The following is an 18,181-nucleotide window of genomic DNA, read 5'->3' as shown; positions in this document are numbered from 1 at the left end:
CGAGATCACGTGGTTTCATCACACCCTTGATCACGATACACGCAAAATCGAAAACAAAGGTTCGAAAGTAATTTGAATGTTCTTGTTTTAAGTATATTGTCTATTTCAATAGGCTTGCTGAGACTTCGTCCAGAGGGGAGAAAGTGAGATGATTTTTTGCCGACGCGGATAGGAGTGTAATGATAGATGACAAAATGCGAGGGTATAGTACAGTGATGTGCCCCATAACCACAAGCCGTGGCATAAGATAAATATGAACGGACCTCACCAACATGTGGAATGTACAAGAAGCAAATATTCGCATAATTCGGGTTTGTACGTCGTTGAGGGGAGATCGAGGTATTATAGATTGATCATGAGATGGGAGATTATCGGCTTGGTCGTAACTTCGTAGTCGAGACGTGGTAGACACTCATGCGAGCCAGTCGGACATATTCCCAAACGGCTGACTATCCTGCGTTCTTTGCAGGTCCATCTGGAAGTCACGCATAACTTGATCCCATTCTTCCCAATTGAGTCGCGAATTCGACGGGACTTGTTGGTCGTCCATCGGTGCCATTGGGGCGTTTGGGATGCCAGCTGATGTGTCTGTCCTGATAACTGGTGACTGGGCCGTATGGTCAACAGCCAAAAAGTCCGTACCCGGAAAAAGATCGTTGATGACACCCATATCCCCCTTAGAGATATCGATATCACCAAGGCCCATGGCCGGCTGTTGATTATACGACACCTGCGACGGAGTAGGCATTGAAACCTGTGTGTCGAAAGGAGCTTCAATACGAGGCATGAATTGAGGAAGGCAAAGATTAGCACATCCCTGTCCCGATTGTGCTGGTGAGAATGTAGGGTCAGTTATCGCTGGACAAGCTGTTGGCTCAGTCTGCATTTCTTCCCGTTGTTTGGCCCGGACAGCAGCAGCTCGTTTCATCAACTTTGCTATTGGCCGCCACATCATGCCCTTCTTTTGCTTAGCATGCTGCTCTAACCTTCCATACACAGAATGCACTGCCAGCCACGCCCGATCGGTAATCGGACAAAGAGGACGGACACAAAGCTCGGATAGAATCAAAGCTATAGCATGCCAATGCTTGTAAGTGGTGAATAGCCAACCCCATTTGGACGTGTGCTCATTGTTTTCCAATAAGCGAGCAAATTCAATCACTTCGATTGAAGTAAAAAAGAGATTCTCTCGGGATGCACTTGATAATTTGGCCCCACGATCACCTCGGGTCATTGGATGATGGATGATAAGCCAAGTCTTCGCCAATATTAAGCGAGCAACAGTAGCGCAGACCCAATATATTGGAATATTCATATCACAATGTCTTAGATATCGCTCTTCCATGCGGTGGTTCACCGCTTGAAGCATGTTTCCACACGTATCAGGAGACGGTTGCGTATGTCCAAGGCGGTATCGGCCACCCGGACAATTATAGCTTACCCGACGAAGGACGGTGGTGATCTCAAAACGAACCAAAGAGAAGGTCATTTCTGAACAGCCTTCCCGCTCGACAGGAGGTTCCTGCATGTCAGGTGCTATATCATCGTCATTGACGTTCAGTGGGAGTCGAGTGTCGTACAGCTTTTCATGAAGTTGTGTATCAGTTCCGTGGTCTTCAGAAGTACAGATGTCCAACAAGCAGATGTGCCACCACAACCGTCGACGTATCTCTGTTTCGAAGGGTTTCAGACCGAAATTTGTGCCATCCCGATGCAGGCCAAGTCCTTGAGCGAGCCGAAGAACAACCGACGTCATGGCCCAGGCAAACTTCGTATCGTCCTCCCGACGCACACCGATAAGGAAAAGTACGGCTGCTTGGAGAAGCATCAAGTTTTGAGTATTCAGCAGATTCGCTTTGGACAATGCCTGTTCAACGGCAAACCGATAGCGGCTAACCACTGCTTCACGGCTTTCACCCAATTTCAATTGGCATTGTTCCTGCGACAGACTGACAGCGGTAACAAAGTATATCGTGACTACCAATGCCTCGGAATTTTTATCCAGGAGATCAGGATTCTGCGCGGGGCCATTGAAGAGGGTACTTAATGTAGGTCTGTGAAGAAGAGATATCACCGGTGCCACATTTTCCAGGTAGACATTCCAAAGAAAGGTAACCTGCTCTGGGGGTGGATGGTAACCCCTCAGGGAATGAGATAGCGAGTAGAAGCCAAATAAGAATCCGTCATGACCAGTCGAGCCTGTAGACGACTCCGGAGAAGGATAGTCTTCGTCTTCCGACGAAGAAGGATCAAGGATGTCCTGCAACTCCTCAATCTCGTCACCCATAGTTGCCCAAAACCGATTGCTCACATAACGACTCCGTCCTTCATCAATGACCAGCCGCCCAAATTCATTTTCCAGCTTCTGCGGTGCTAGCTTTGTGGGGTCTTGGTCAACCATAAACGGACACTCTTGGTGTTCTCCTCCCACAGCTTGTTCTTTGCCTTTCCCAATTGGCTGTGGTTGCTCGTTGGCTGCATTCGCGACACTTTCGACGGGAGACCGTGACGGAAGTGACACATTGTCGGTCTTATTATCCTTGATCTGCTCGATCATGCCCTCCAGACGCCTTAGCCGCGACAGTAATTCCGGGTCTTGTTGCCGTCTTTGCTTGCGGGGGGCTCTTCCGGGAGCAGGGAAGACGCATTCGATCCCCGCCTTCATGCAATTCGAGCATGGTGACCTTTTATTGCAGCGTACCTTTCTCCGGCGACATGTGACACAGCTATGCGAGTTTAAATGTTCGTGCGATGGTTGTGAAACAGCGCTGGGATTGGAGGCAACGTTATAGCTACCAGACAAGCTTCTGGGATGCAGTGGACCCGCGTTGGTGGGAGTTTGCGACGGAGGATTCAGAGGTGCGGATTCGAGTGGCTGGAATGGCATGATTGCAGATTATCTCCCTTCAGGTACATACTCCACGAAATTCCTGAACAAAGGAGCATTGAGAGACACAATCGAAAAACACAAGGCCGCGAAGAAAAGAAATTCTTATCAGATGCAAATCGCGGGTGCCGTCATCGAGTCATAACGGGGCGATGGGCGATGGGCGGTGAGCTGTGATTGGCTGGACTAAGGTGATGACTGATTGTTTCTTCTGGGCCCTCGAATAGTCTTGGCGTTTTTAGACGGATCCCCGGCCAGAAAGGGTAACTACCCGAACAATCATATTCACTCTTGATTACGCGTTGCAAAGTGAGTATATCTTACTTACTATGGATTCAGTACGTTCAATAGTTATATACTGTGCTGTTGTTGCTATGAATAAGGCTTCAGGGCTGATAAAGATATCACCGCTTCAGACGAGCCTCCAACAACACGGCCTGCTGCGATGACTCAACCTTGGCTTCTTCAGGCCTCCAAATATTGACCAGCTCAAACCCAGCCTCGCTCAGCAATGCCTTGAATTGCGCCTGCGTCCGCTCCAACGCCGCATACGAAGTCATCATCGCTAGATCCGCCACGACAGAACACAAGGACCGGTTTGTCTCCGGCACCAGAACCTCGTTGATCAGCAACAAAGAATCTGGAGTCATGGCCTCGCGGACTCGAGCCAGGATCTGAAGAGCCTGCATGTCAGGCCAATTGTGCAGGACTGTGCGCAAGTAGTATGCCTTCGCCCCCTTGACGGGCTGTTTGTCGAAGAAATTGTATCCTTGTACTTCGACCGGTGGCGTCGTGTCTTGGACTCCTTCAACAACTGCAGGCAAATCTTGTAGTATTATCTTTCCAGGCAAGTGAGGAAACTTGTCTCTGAAGGCGAGAGTATCCTCGCCCTTGCCACCGCCGATGTCGACCAACAAAGGAGCCGTTGAGTCTTCAACACGTAGTTTCTCCTTGACTGGAAAGAAGCTAAACCAACTCTGGCCCTTCCTTCGAAAAGGAGCAGTCATAGTAGTATTGAATGCTTTCTGATAGTATGGTTCTGATGACAGAAAGTCGAAATAGTGTGACTGAGTACCCATGGCGAACTGGAATGGACCGTCGTCCGCATCATCTGGACTCTTCCATCCTTTTTGTGCATAGAACTCGGGAAGCTTTGAGAGAATGGTAAGAAAGTGGGTTCTGTACCAGGTTAGTCGCGGAAAATAGTTCTGCGTGTCTGGAAGAAGCATGTACCCATGAATCACAACTGCTGCAAGAGGCGAGTTCGAGACGAAGGCTGCTGTCGATGGAGTTGAGATGAAAGAGTCTTTGGAGGCCTCTCGAACAATTCTCATAGTGGCCAAAAACTTCATGATACGTGCTGGTGAGCAAGTCAGTAAGTTATTCTCTAGCCTTATCAGATGCCGACAACTGCATACCCAGAAGCAACGGTTCTGCACCCGTTTCATCCGCAAGTTGCTGGACTTTGACCTCCCCATTCGTGCTCTCGTCTGACAACTTGACCACAGCATCGAATAGCTTTAAATCAATCCCCAACCGAAGCACAATCGCTTGAGGACTCTAGATGTTATCAATTATGCATATCTCGTATAATAGAGTCCAGCACACATACGGAGTAATACAACCGGGTGACAATATCCAAAGGTGTCTCATATGCACTCCGTAATGTCTCACAGGCCTGAAGCAGTTCCTTGCGTACGTTGTCGTCCACCTTGTTGGAATTGGTATTGGCAGCCGCCGTGTTGATAGACTCGATAAGTCTGGAGAGACTCATTGTTTCGGATAGTATACTTCTGGACAGTGATGATCGAATGTCAAGTGTATTTGTAGTTGAATCAAATGAAGCAGTGAAATGCCTCTTTTATAGTATCAATGGAATCCCAAAATCCCCGTGATATACCGAATAACCGTCTCTATACATGTTGGGTTATGCCCGAAGTTCGGATTATTGCTGATGAATAGACCGAGGTTGGTTTTGTTTATCCCCGTAATTCGGGGTATTCAATACCAGTACCGTAATTGGCTTCTATGCTTTAAAACATTGGCGATGGTGCAGTAATTCCTACTCGCACGAGTTAAGAGGACTATCATGAATATGAACACTCTGTGTGCCCATGTTGTACATCTGGGTCAAATTGTGACGAGAAAAGGAAGCATGCCATAATGTAGTACATATCACAGTTTTTATATATTAAAAAATCATCACTAATATGCATAATGAATAGTAGAAATAGATATCCAGCAACATTCTAAATACCAGCCTTGATAATATCCGCCGCACGCTCGGCAACCGCGTAGATGGTGCTCTGCAAATGTCCGCAGACCTGGAAAGGAAGAACAGAAGCATCAACGACGCGAACATTAGAAGTTCCATAGACCTTGAGCGACGTGTCAACAACTCCTCCAATTTCTTTTGGCATCATGGCTGCGGTAGAGATGGGGTGGAAGTTTGAACGGTCTATAATCAATGTTAGCTTATGACTCCGCAAACAGAAAATGGGTTGCACATACAGCCTGACTTGAGGAAGTCTGACCAAGCCGCATCAACAGCATCAGCAGAAACAGTGGATAATCCAGGGCTGATCTCAACCCCAACCTGGTCCGCGAACGGCTCGGTGCTGTACAACTCACGGATGAACCGAGACACCTGGACCTGAGACTGGAAGTCAAAGTCCAGCATGAAATACTTGGGGTCGATAGTGGCAGCAGCGGTGGGGTCCGCAGAGGAGATGTGGATGTTTCCGCGCGAGAAAGGGATAAGAGACCAGTATTCAGTGTCGAAGATGTCTCCAGATGGCTCGATCAGGACTTCGGCCACGGGGATCTTCGATTTGAAGATCAGATTCCACTGGATCCTGAAAAAACGCTCGAGATCGCTGGCCTTGGTGACGTTGCCGTTGGCCGAGGCGACCTTGGCAGCGTAGCTGGGCAGCTGCTTGTACAGACGAGCGCCGATTTGGGAGGAGGTGTTGGGGAAGAGCTGCGAGATAGTTGGGTACGAGATAAAGTCGGGGAGCTGGGTGTGATTCTTCTTGGAGTTGTATTCAATAGCGTTGTTCATTTGATCTTGCAGGTTTTCGCCGACGGTGGGGAGGTCGACCTTGGTCTTGATGCCGTACTTGGAAAGAATACTGTTTCATTATGAGCTTTAGAACTATTGCTTGGGGTTTGAAGACTCACGCTTTGTTTCCAATACCGGAAAGCTCGAGCAGAACAGGCGACTTCAATGATCCTGCGGAGAGAATGACCTCCCGGTTCGCACGAATGACCGTTGTGGTGCCGTTCGCCAGTATCACCTCGACGCCATCAGCAGTGACATCCTCATTATTCTTCCATGTCAATTTGTTGGCGTGCGCGTGGAGCAGGACATGCAAGTTCTTCCGAGACTGGTACGGGTAGTAGTAGGCGCGTGCAGCATCCTCACGAATGTTCAATTTCGAGTCCACGGTCATCGGGTAAAGACTGAATCCAACCATATCGCCTCCATTGAGATCCTGGTTGTAGGGAACCGGGACATCCAAGCTCTGGTACGTCTTGTTCAAAGTCTGTGCGAGACCATCGTTCTCTTCCGCAGGTGGCCAGCCAACCTTCAACGGGCCCTCGTATCCATGGGCAGCAGAATCGTAGGTGACGCCAGAGCCCTGCAGGAAGGAGTAATCACTAGGAACCTGGAAGCCTTCACTCTTCTTGAAGTATGGGAAAAGGGTCTCCCAGTTCCAACCCTTGTTCCCAATGGCCTCCCAGGCGTCAATCTGTGCATCTTGCGCACGAGCGTAAACCATGCCGTTGATAGTACTGGTTCCACCAAGGGCCTTCCCGGCTCGCAGTGTCTGTGGCGATCCTCCACCATACTCCTGGTCCACGGTTTGGTATGCCCAGTCTATAGTGGTGCCAAAGGCGTTGCCGTATCCTGTTGTGTCGGTCACATTGGTGTTGTTGTATACGGATCCTCCAGCTTCGATGACCAGCACGGAAGTGTTCCGATGTTCGGAGAGACGGTTGGCAACGACCAGACCGGCGGTACCTCCTCCAACGACGATGTAATCGTAGCTTGACTGGGTATTTTGTGCAACGCGCGCTGGAATGGCGGCTGCAAAGGGGAGAAGTGCGAGGCCAGCGAAGCTACGCATCTTGTGAGGCGAAGGGAAGAAAAAGGAAGAAATTGCTGGATGGATAAATGATAGGCTTCAGGAACAGGAACCCTGAGGGTTTATATACTCAAGAGATTGCCCAGCCCACGAAAACCATCGTAGGCCGTCGGCATGCCGATGCAAGAGAAACATCCGATCCGTAGAGAAAATTATCGGCCAACAGCCATCGAGCTCTAAGCCGTCACGGCATCAAAATATGGATCCGATGTCGGAAATGTAAGAGATAGCCAATCACCCAATCTATGTGGGACGCAGCTTAGATTGCTCAGTGGATCCGATGGGATGACAGACCCTGACAAATGCACTCTGGCTCTGCGGAAATCTTCCATATTGCCATGGCCAGATGCTTATATCAGAATTTATAAGAACAGTTACATCCCACACTAAGCTCATCAGGGACTAGGGCCAGTTGTGATAGGAATGTGGACCGATTCTGGAAATTCTCGGGAAAAAAGTGGGTTTGTCAGGAACCGATTTGAAACCGCCCCGAGAATGGAAATACATCTACGGAGCATGTCCAAATTCAGAATAGAGTAAAAACATTGGTAATAACGCAAGCGATTAGTTGATGATGTCCTATTGTATTTGATGTAATTCTACTTTCAAACTAATTTAGGTCACTGCTGCGACTTCCCTGGCTTCCTTGCACCAACGTAGTTCAGTATAGCGAGCGGACTTCATGTATTCCAAAGTAATTGGATCCTCCAGCCTGTTACTCTTCCGTATCTTCCAAAGCTTCTTAATCGCAGCCTCCACATCGCCTTCATTATACACAGCGAGGGCCATGGCGGCTGCCAGACATTGGGCGGGCTTGCGGTAGTATGGGGATTTCTTGCCGTTGGGATGGATCTCGACATGGAAGAGCCGAGACCCAGTTACCCTATCGAAGAAGTTCTTGAAAGTGGTAGTCTCATACTACTCAGCTACTCGGGAGCCGATGCATTCCTAAGATCTTCGCATACTGGTTGGCTTGTCTGTCCATTCATTTGGAGTCTGGATATCAAAAGTTGGCGCAATTGTAGCTTCTTTACATCATGCAGAGCACCATTGTAGAGTTCATTTGCAGAATGCATAAGAGCCTGGTGCTCCATGGCTTGTTCTCTGGGCTTGCATTGCAAGTATTGCCGGATCAAGTAATTCATGGTTGAAAAGAGCAGGCCCCGCCTCGTCCTTCCGTAGGTGCCCGTGACCTCTGGGAAATCCTCGTCGAGAATCATTGGATGCTGCTTCTTCCAGGCGAGTATTCTGGCGTCATTTGCGTCTACGTATCCTGTTTCAAACCTTTTTCGATCCCTCTTCGAATGGAGATCGGAGGCCGGCGCAGTCGGAAGCTTATCATAATTTTCCTTGTAGTTGTGGAGACTATACCCAGTCCTTTTCCAGAACTTTTCTTGTAACGTCAGGTCTGTAAAACAGGTGAAGATCCATAACATTGTTGAATTTTGACAGGCAGAGTTAGTACATCTCTGCTATCAATGCGGTTGTCAATTCACGATACTCTCTGGAGGCGCCTTCGTCTGGTAAAAGAATCTGAGCACTTTGATACAGTTGTCGACAAAAACAGATCCCCTGCGTGTCCCTGGCATTGAGACCAGGCGTAACTGAACGAGTCTTCTTCCGTTTCCGCTGCAGCGAGGATCACCGACTTCAAATCTCTGCCCTTGAACTCCGTCGTTTCGACCCAGTGACAGGAATAGTATGAATTCATGTAGATGGTAGTCTTGACGTTAGGATACTTCAAGAAGATGAATGTCATGTGAGATGGTTTCAAAAGCCGGTTATCTTCGAGCGTGCTTGTTACGTCGATACCAATGCACAAACCACCAGCGGAGTCAATCTCCATGAGAGAATATCATAATAAAGACTCTGTCATCAGACTTCGAGGCATTGGCCATAGACTATCTTCTGAGACTCGAATGAATTGCCATGAATGAGCCTATGCGTTCATCGAGATTGTACTGGTTTGGTTGGCTCTGTCGCGACTTTGTCTTGTCCGTATTTCTGCACGAGATATCAGGGGTCATCGATGTGATCCATTCTTAACCTGTTCCCACGCCTCCTAGAACGTGCATCCAAAGCTAAAAATCTGATATAATCCAACCGTTACCTAGCGAGTGACTTGCTGCAGTCGAAGCACCTGTAGACTCATCGACCCTAAAGACGGAAATAATCCGTGTTTGCGGCGTGACATTTGGGGGACTTTGCGTGTCCCTCGTTGGAATTGCAGGTTCAATCTTAAGCCGCTCTCTTGCTAATTTGGCTACATGCATGCGTCACCGGCTTTCTTCATGTTTCCGTGATTGATATGAAGCTCACTTATGGTATGTGCTCTATCAACATTATAATTTTCCATGAGCCGTCGCGTAAGATACTCGCTTTTTGCGCCTTCCATGCTGCGTTTATATTCTTTGTGCAAGTCATTCTGGTTATCGTCATTATCAAATTTCCTGCATTCCATCTCCGGGTCAGTTTGAATATTTTGGAAGCTGCATCTTTCGACAAGTCCGTCCGGCTATATTTTTAGGTCAACGGTATTTATACCACACAACAGGCCTATGTCCATGAAGCAGTTGAAGAACAGCTGACTTGTTTCTAGGGCCCTGTTTCTCGAATATCACTATATAAATCTCGCCATGTATGAACCAGCAGCTGGCGAAAGTTATCGAGATCCGGATGCAATCAGACAGCAATATTATACACTCCCAATGCCCGACGTCCAGCCCCACTCCACCCCGATTGGCACAATCCGTTTGGAAATCGCGATCAAGTGGATGACTGTAACACACCAACTCCTTAATTGCTTCATCAGCTGCAATACGGACACGATGAGACAGATCCCAAATCTAATCTACACGCGAGTTGGCACAGCAGCATTGTTTCTTTTAGAAATCCATGCCTCTGCAGTATCCAAAGACTTTGGGGTATTCCTTCAATCACAGGATGTCAAGGTTAATGTTTACCTGAATGCAATGGTGAAGAGACTAGCAGAGGCGAACGACGGTGGTACGCATGAAATACCTAGTCGCTGGTATCATGTTATAGCCGTCAAAGGCCGAGATTGGTACGCTCGATTCCAGAAAGAGCGAGTTCAACAAGACGCAGCATCGTGACCACAGTGAAGATAGGTCTTGTGTACATAGTTCAGGTCTCAATTCGATACACACTTCGTACTGCATCTGACCAGTCCGTTGTCGTCGAAATGTACGTGAAGTATATATTAGTATCCCGCAAGAGCTACATCAGGATAGGGCGCAAAGAGCTGTTTAAGGTTGCCCACTTCTAAATTTGCATGTGATATCACACTAGATATCAGACTTGGAATGCATTTCAGTGCTTCAATAATATCAATGCGATCCACATCTTGTCAATAGGTGCTCGGGATTAGACCCTATTCCGAAGGGGATTCGCACACCCCTCATGTTGACTGTGCGTAGCTATAAATGCCGACTCTGCGATTCTCCAGCAGCTATTTGCCGGAGAGGTCGAGTAATCTGCTTATTCAATTCTCTAAGCATCTTTGTGGTTGCTGCCATTGGGTTGCGCCGCTACACTCCAACCATGTCCATCTCCGCCTTTGACTCGCGAATCTTCCGCAATCTGTTCGGCACAGAGGAAATCCGTCGCATTTTCACCGATGAAGCCTACGCTCAATATCTCATTCACACTGAAGCGGCGTTGGCTCGTGCCGAGTCCATGGTCGGATTGATCCCTCGTGACGCCGGACCCGCCATCACGGCCGCCCTTGATACGGTCAAGTTAGAGTATAGTCAGACACCCCGGAATCACTTGGACGATACTGATGCGATATGCTTAGCTTCGAGAGGCTATCACAAGAGACCGAGATTGTGGGATACCCCGTTCTTCCGCTAGTCATGCAGTTGGTGCAGCACACCCCCGAAGCGATGGGGAAATACATCCATTGGGGTGCAACCACCCAGGACATCATGGACGTGGCCTCAATGCTGCAAATGAAGGAAGGATTGAAGTTGGTCGAGAGGGAACTAAATACACTCATTGAGATCCTGACCTCCTTGTCGGAAAAACATCGGGACACGTCAGTGGGCCATCCCCAGACATAAAAACGTCAGTTGCTAACCCTCATGCCATCCGGTTGTAGTCCAATGGCTGGTCGAACCCACCTCCAGCACGCTTTGCCCTGTACCTTTGGATACAAATGTGCCGTCTATCTTTCTAGTATTTTACGACACAAGGACCGACTTCAACAGCTACGAGAACGGTGCCTCTTAGTCCAGTTCGGAGGCGCGGCGGGCACGCTCGCCTCTTTGGGAACTGACGATAGTGGGCTACGCGTCCGAGCACAACTAGCCAAAGAATTAGGTCTAGAAGACCCCATAATTACATGGCACGTGGCTCGCGATAATATCGGGGAGGTCCTTGGATATCTGGCCCTGATTGGGGGAACGCTGGGGAAGATCGCCCTAGACCTCATCATTATGTCCTCGAACGAGATGGACGAGGTCTCGGAGCCGTTTGTGCCTCATCGCGGAGCATCTTCCACTATGCCGCAGAAGCGGAATCCGATCTCCAGTGAGGTCATCCTGGCTGCATCCAAGTTGCTGCGATCGCATGCCTCATTGGGGTTGGATGCTATGGCGGTGGACTTTGAGCGAGCGTCGGGTCCCTGGCATCTGGAATGGGCCGCCATCCCCGAAGCATTTACCGTGGCAGTGGGTGCGCTGTACCAGACCAACTTTGCTCTCGGAGGACTGGTGGTTAAAGAAGCCTCGATGATGAAGAATCTCCTTTTTACTAGAGGATTGATTGTTGGAGAAGCGGTAATGATGAGCCTAGGTGAGTTCATCGGTCGGCAACAGGCCCACGACGTAGTCTACAATGCATGCAAGACGGCTATAGAAGAGGACCAGGCATTATTGGATGTTCTCAAGGCGGATCCCAGAGTGGTGGAACACTTGGGAGAACACAAGTTGGCCCAGTTGTGTGATCCGTTGAATTATCTTGGGAGCTGCAAGTTGATGGTCGATAGAGTGGTCAATAAGGCCAAAGGAAATAGAGTATAACTCAAATTGAGACCAATGAATGAAATTTGCATCTGCAATTATTCAGTGTCTGCGTAGAGAGAATCCCTCCCATTTCCTCAGTTCTTCAAGATATCTACTCTCGACTATTTGAGTTTTCACAGGATGAATTTGCTTGTACGCTCCCCTGATCATACACGTTTTCGTGGATACTTCCCCATTTGGCTCAGTTGAGCAGGTTTGGGCAGGTCGGGGCATGCTGGTATGCCCAGTCAGGAATAGGTAGTCCGACTCCATGAAATCAACCCTACAAGGAATGCCCAACCCCAGATCTTGGTTCCCCGATGCAAAAGTTTTGATAGCCGTCATTGTGCGCTACAGTAGCACGTTTAGCACCCGTATTATTACCAATTCTAGCTTTACAAAACCTAGTCGCTTCTCCATTGAAAAAAGACTCGGATGCTGATATCAATTCGACTACCAGACAAAACAAGGAGCAGAACAGCTATGGCGCAGTGAAATAAATATTGCTGAATCTTGTAATAGATGGTATCAATCAACTGTACATCATGCCATCATATTACACCTTAATTCCTGCACCATTGTCCAAGTTGCCGTCGGCAATAATCATGCCCTTTACTTGCCTGCACCTCATCGCCGACGGGAGCAGGAAGCATAAGGACTGATGACTGCGTCTGCTATACCAAGATTATCATTTTGTTTCGCTTCTGTAATTGCTCGTGACCCAAAGCATACAGTGACAATGAGTTCAGCCAAACAAGACTTACTATATTAAAGCCATCACTGGCCTTGATGGTACTGGACTTTAACAGAATCCTGCTGAAGCTGGCTATTTGCTGACAGTCCTGGTCATTACAAATCTGTCATGCTTCTGGGGGTTTGTGAACTCAGAGTGCATGACATTCAACGCAGGCGACAGCTGAAAACCCTTAAACCCTTTACTCAAAGACTAGTCACGACGCACAATTACAATGTCAATGGGAAAAATATGTTGGTTATAAGTGAACCGAGATTCCGTGCCTTTTCTCCTTCTGCCAGCCCAGCAACCCCGCCGTCTCCCAGCCCTAACAATAGGGGGATGCTTACCCTTGATACTGCTCCTTCCAAACCACCAGCCAGTGACCAAATTATCACTCAGTTAACTGCGACAGTGAGTCAAGTCTAGCACATATAATGAGATTTGCTGTATAAAATTTATGACTGACACTGATGGCACCTACTGCATCAGCGTAGTCGCTGAGTGTTTGAGAAGTGTGATACTCGGAGGGAAAAGAACAAAGAAAATGAAAGAGACAGTAGAATGTGAAGAACACTAACAGTTCTTCAAAAGTAGTTTTTGAATTTAGTGATTGGTCTTCAATCAAGAATACATTTTTCACTTTACTCTCAACCTCAACATGCCGGGACATCTTCAAACCTTATTGTGCCAGGTGACAGCCCAATCATCAAGGATATTCAGGTTTTCTGGCCACTCATCCCGCCACTCGCTCAAGATACCTCCTCAGGGATGAGAAACTGTGGTATACAGAAGTTGTGGAACCACCATAAGTGATCAGTTCCCTGTATTCCCTACTTCACTCCAATCATTGATTCTAGATACCAGAGACCCCAAAGCAAAGAACTCATCCATTTCTCATTGCTTGCAATATAAAAACAAGGAAGTCTTGTCCAGCACTCGGCACTCCACCCCCAGATGCCGTTGACCTCCAAGGATGCTCACGAGTGCTCCAGCTCACACAACTGTGGTAAGCATATTATTTTGGACGGCGTTCTCAATGGGGTACATGTTACTGATGTGGACCAATCTCGGCTTCTATCAGTTCAGAACTGGCCCCGTCACCTGGGGATCCCCATCTTCTTTTCTCGTGTATTTGCATTATCTATCTTATTCATGCCCGAGTCTCCCCGATGACTAGTTCGACAGAATCGAGTATAGGCGGCGTCCGCCACTCTGGCAGCGCTCAAGGATGATACGGAAAATTCGACCCAGGCCCACCGAATCACCGCCATGCAGGTATCTCTGGAGGGAACCCGACACATAGCAGCGTCACTGTTGGATCTTCTCCGCATGGGCGAAGACCAATTGTTGTATCGTTTTGGTCTCTGCAACCTCCTCCAATTCTATCAACAAACGCCGGGCGGAAATCTGATCTCGGACTACTCAACTACGATATTCGAGTCTGGCTTGGGAATAGATTCGGAAACAGCTCGTATTCTGAGCGGAGCCACCCTGATCTGAATGTATCTTTCTTGCTTTATAGGGTTCTTTGCCATTGATCGATTTGGACGCCTCTTTGTGCTCCTATATTTCTTCTATCCGGAAGTAAGCTATCTCGGTTTCCCTGCCTGATTTTTGTTCAAAAACTGATTCTAGTAGACCACGAGGCGAAGCCTTGAAGACATCGTCCGAACGTTCCGTGACAGCCCGAGCGTGTTGTCTTGCGTCAAGTACATGAAGGAGACCGATCAGTCCGTTATGGGTGATATGGACGAAGAAAGGAAGGTGGTCGAGCATCGAGAGTCGGTGTAGCTAGTATTTGTTTCCTCATGACTTGGCGATTGTTTTCAAGATATATAGTTTGTTTCTAGCACACATTTGTACTTTCTTATCCTGTGTAGTTATTTGCTAAGTCTGCTTTCACATTTGCCTCTTGCAATATAATGCGTCTGGAAGATACTTATTATATCGTATATCACGTATGATTATCGAGTAGAACAAAGAGCACTTTATAGCATACAACCCAAGAGCCATGGCGGCGCTGGTCTACGCCTCGAGTTGCCATATCATCGGCGACATGGAGGAGACAGCAGAGGAGTTTATCATTGGCTGTCTAGCAGCAGAGGTCAATGAAGGTGTTCTCCACGCGGTGAGTGTGGTCAAGCGGATGAACGGACGATGTACGATGCCTTAGGGTCATATGATGCCTCAGGTTACAAAGAGCCGGAATAAGCGGTTATCCCGTTATCCCAACATCTAGCGATACACTCACGTCATCCATACCGAGGATATCGATCGCTGCGGTGATGCATCATGGTCCAGGTTTGGTACGTAGGGCCTCATTCCCTGTCTTACATCGGGGCTAATCATCTATATTCCCCCGAACAGTGACCGGTGCAGAGTGTAAGTCAAATACCGCTTAATATGGACTGCTCGGCATTGACATTCTTCTAGAAAACGGGTCAAATGTGACGGCCAACAACCGAAGGTAAGGCATTCTTTACTATCTACCTGCACACCTTATTCTAACTGGCTGGGGATGTAGTGTGGCAAGTGTGAACGCGCAGGCGTCGACTGCACCACGTCGGCCAAGCTGCGTCGCAAAACCACTCCTCGAGGGTACCTAACTTATTTTCCTAACCTGTTATTGATTTCGCAGAGTACTGAGCGTCTATTAGTTATGTTGAACCTACACGGGAAACTATCCAGCAGCTCAGGGGTGAGTTGCAAAGGGCCCACGATCAAGTACGCGATGTATCAGCGCAGGTGGAGGAATTGCGGGCCACCGTCGCCCGCCAGAATGAGGAACTAGAACAACTGAAGCAACTGAGTTCAAATATAAACAGGGTTCCATCATCTCACAAAGGCTCCTCCCAAGGCCCCGTGGTCGGTCACCTAGGACGGCTGGTCCTTGGGGACAGCAATGCGGAATTTTTTGCAGGTTCCACGACCGGCGTGCATTTCATACTATCGGCCCAACAGCAATACCAAAGACGCTTTCAATGTCCTGACCATTTCCCTGAAGGTATCTTCCGTCTGCATATTTTGAAAGTGTGTCATGGAAGGGTTCAAATGAGTCCGAGCGAGCCTTACCTGCACTGGATTGAGCCCCAGTTTTTGAATCTTCCAAAAATTGAATACGAATTCCTGTCTCAGCAAGATCTTACCTCTTTTGAAGCTGTCTTTGACCGGTTCCAACACTGTTGGGGCATGCTGTATCCAGTCCTCCTGTCAAAGCAATTTTTCGCGGCTCTAGACCAACTTTTCCGGGGTATCCGGACGTCTTCTGACGTCTCCTTCTTACTTCAAGTCTATGCATTGCTTGCCCTCGATGCGTTCAGTCATCATAGAACTCATTCCGGCGTCTTGCATCACACCTTGACACAGTCACATTATGACAGGATGTTGAGCGACCTCTTTGGACGAATGCCAAATCGCGGTGACCTCACAACCCTCCAGGCACTCTTGCTCTATCTGCTTTATCTACAGTCCACATCGCAGCACTCATTGGGCCTGCGAATCTGTGGGATGACGGTCAGGCTCGCCCAGTCGCTTGGCCTTCATCGTCATTCAAGACGCTTTCGCCATATTCTGGGTGAAACAGAGCTGCGTAAGCGGCTATGGTGGTGTGTGTATATACTTGATGTGTATGGACTTATTTTTCCCGCTTTCAATCATATCTGGTACTGACAGACATCAGGCAATCAAGTGTATTGTTCGGTCTACCACGGACTGTTCAGCACGCCGATGTCGACGTCGATCTACCTTTCAATGCTGATTTCGATGATCTGCACTGCGAGCAACTATCCTATCCTCTTCCCGGAGAGACGACCCGTGTGGAACCATTCATCCACTATATCCAACTCTCTCAACTATTGTCTCGCTGCTTGCAGCAGATGTACACAACGACGGACCGACGCGGTGCGGTCGGGAAGATTCAGCATCTGCAACGGGAGGTGGATGTGTGGGGGCAGAATGTTCAGTCTTCCCAGTCTGATATAGCTCTGATGGTAGACATAGGAAAGGATAGCTCTGGAGAGACGTCCAGATACATCTCGCTATGGCTTTCCTTGCTGGCGCAATTCACTAGCATCCTCATTCATCGCCCAGCCTTGACCTTTAGCCCGGAGGAGCCACAGTTTGGCAAAAGCCTGGATGTCTGTGTGGAGTCAGCATCACAGATCATCGCTTGCTTCGAAAATGGAAGGGACCATCACCTCTTGCCTCGAATGTGGCCAGCTGGGTATCATCTTTTGTTTCAAAGTGCTCTAATGTTGCTCTACAATTGCTGGGTTAGAGGACCGCAGGAGGCTTCTACATCACAGCCATCATCGCTGAATCTCGCCACTTCATCGGACTCAATGAAACCGGTTCAAACCGCTATAGAGCTTCTCAAGCCCAAGTCGACAACCGCCCACGATATAGCTTCAACACCGGGAGATTTGAATTCGGGATTATCACCAGAAGCGATAAGCGAGCTAAGCCAGGCCTCTTCCTTTCTACAACACTTGTACAATCAGTCTTTGTGGACTAACTCGAGAAGCATTGGACAACCGCTGTCTTTGGCACAGTCACCTAGCCTGCCTATATCGCATTCCATTTTCACTAGCTCGCCGGCGCAAACACCTCGCTCATTCGACTATTCCAGTGTGCTCGACCCGATGAGTATAGCGGCCGCTACGTGGACCCCTTTTTCAATTGATGAGGTAAATCAGATGGAGCCATTTGAATTCACGGATTCATTCTTAGTACCATGGGGGAATTGATTGGATATCTATGCTCTAACCCACCTATCTGATCACGAAGTAGCTCTCACATCAGATAGTCCATGTGAAAAAGGCGAAGTGTAAATAATCGCAGAAAACATGTACAATCATAGAGACTTGAGACCCAAAAGGGATAAATACCGTATTGTAACTACGATACAACCTTCCCCGCTGCTTTGAACCGCATCGGACTCAGACAAGTGACGAAATAAAGTCTTGTATACCTCAGGGGTATAGATCCTTAATGAGATAACCTATCACAAGTTCATTGACCCCTTAAACTGCTGGAGGTGCCCTGCGTGGATCAGAACAGCCCTACCGTCTCCTTGTTGTACTCGGAGTAGACGCTGTATCTCCGCGATTGACGTGACGGGGCGATTCTCGCTGCTTGCGGTGCCGAACTGAACCAACGCCTCCCGGTCGCAGACAACCACTACTATTCTTCCAACCAGGCCGTAGGGGTACGTCCTGAGAAATAAAAGAAAAACCACTTGAAAGGGCAGATCTTGTCCCTTCCCCATTGATCACTGGGCTAAAACAACCTCTTTGAATGTCCTAGGTATCGGCTATCTTTCTGCCTTCCGGTGGTTGGTCTACGGCCCCTTCTGTTCGCCCCCCTTTTCCAGAGGCGAGGCCGCGTG

At 48.4% G+C, this 18,181-nt stretch overlaps 7 protein-coding genes across 7 annotated transcripts; 3 read left to right on the top strand and 4 right to left on the bottom strand.

The window, feature by feature from the left end:
* Positions 1-412: 412 nt before the first annotated feature.
* On the bottom strand, positions 413-2,887 carry ACHE_11558S (putative C6 transcription factor; the record flags this gene model as incomplete). Its single annotated transcript, XM_043276140.1, has 1 exon — positions 413-2,887. One exon carries the CDS (start codon positions 2,885-2,887, stop codon positions 413-415), a length of 2,475 nt encoding a protein of 824 aa, XP_043132678.1.
* A 404-nt stretch (positions 2,888-3,291) lies between these two features.
* Positions 3,292-4,661, bottom strand: ACHE_11557S (uncharacterized protein; the record flags this gene model as incomplete). The annotated part of the gene is made up of 4 exons (XM_043276139.1): positions 3,292-4,066; positions 4,121-4,247; positions 4,306-4,447; positions 4,500-4,661. The coding sequence occupies 4 exons, from the start codon at positions 4,659-4,661 to the stop codon at positions 3,292-3,294; spliced, it is 1,206 nt and encodes a 401-aa protein (XP_043132677.1).
* A 475-nt stretch (positions 4,662-5,136) lies between these two features.
* On the bottom strand, positions 5,137-7,017 carry ACHE_11556S (GMC family oxidoreductase; the record flags this gene model as incomplete). Its single annotated transcript, XM_043276138.1, has 3 exons — positions 5,137-5,345; positions 5,399-6,018; positions 6,068-7,017. 3 exons carry the CDS (start codon positions 7,015-7,017, stop codon positions 5,137-5,139), a joined length of 1,779 nt encoding a protein of 592 aa, XP_043132676.1.
* A 633-nt stretch (positions 7,018-7,650) lies between these two features.
* ACHE_11555S (uncharacterized protein) lies at positions 7,651-8,471 on the bottom strand (the record flags this gene model as incomplete). Its single annotated transcript, XM_043276137.1, has 2 exons — positions 7,651-7,947; positions 8,001-8,471. The coding sequence occupies 2 exons, from the start codon at positions 8,469-8,471 to the stop codon at positions 7,651-7,653; spliced, it is 768 nt and encodes a 255-aa protein (XP_043132675.1).
* A 2,125-nt stretch (positions 8,472-10,596) lies between these two features.
* On the top strand, positions 10,597-12,077 carry ACHE_11554A (class-II fumarase/aspartase family protein; the record flags this gene model as incomplete). The annotated part of the gene is made up of 3 exons (XM_043276136.1): positions 10,597-10,799; positions 10,853-11,092; positions 11,156-12,077. The coding sequence occupies 3 exons, from the start codon at positions 10,597-10,599 to the stop codon at positions 12,075-12,077; spliced, it is 1,365 nt and encodes a 454-aa protein (XP_043132674.1).
* A 2,729-nt stretch (positions 12,078-14,806) lies between these two features.
* ACHE_11553A (uncharacterized protein) lies at positions 14,807-14,968 on the top strand (the record flags this gene model as incomplete). Its single annotated transcript, XM_043276135.1, has 1 exon — positions 14,807-14,968. The coding sequence occupies one exon, from the start codon at positions 14,807-14,809 to the stop codon at positions 14,966-14,968; it is 162 nt and encodes a 53-aa protein (XP_043132673.1).
* A 119-nt stretch (positions 14,969-15,087) lies between these two features.
* On the top strand, positions 15,088-17,540 carry ACHE_11552A (uncharacterized protein; the record flags this gene model as incomplete). The annotated part of the gene is made up of 6 exons (XM_043276134.1): positions 15,088-15,101; positions 15,163-15,177; positions 15,229-15,262; positions 15,320-15,393; positions 15,453-16,421; positions 16,475-17,540. 6 exons carry the CDS (start codon positions 15,088-15,090, stop codon positions 17,538-17,540), a joined length of 2,172 nt encoding a protein of 723 aa, XP_043132672.1.
* Between the last annotated feature and the right edge of the window lie 641 nt (positions 17,541-18,181).

Source organism: Aspergillus chevalieri, chromosome 1 (genome assembly GCF_016861735.1).
Source record: "Aspergillus chevalieri M1 DNA, chromosome 1, nearly complete sequence".
Lineage (NCBI taxonomy): Eukaryota > Fungi > Ascomycota > Eurotiomycetes > Eurotiales > Aspergillaceae > Aspergillus > Aspergillus chevalieri.
This window is presented reverse-complemented; position numbering and strand designations above follow the sequence as displayed.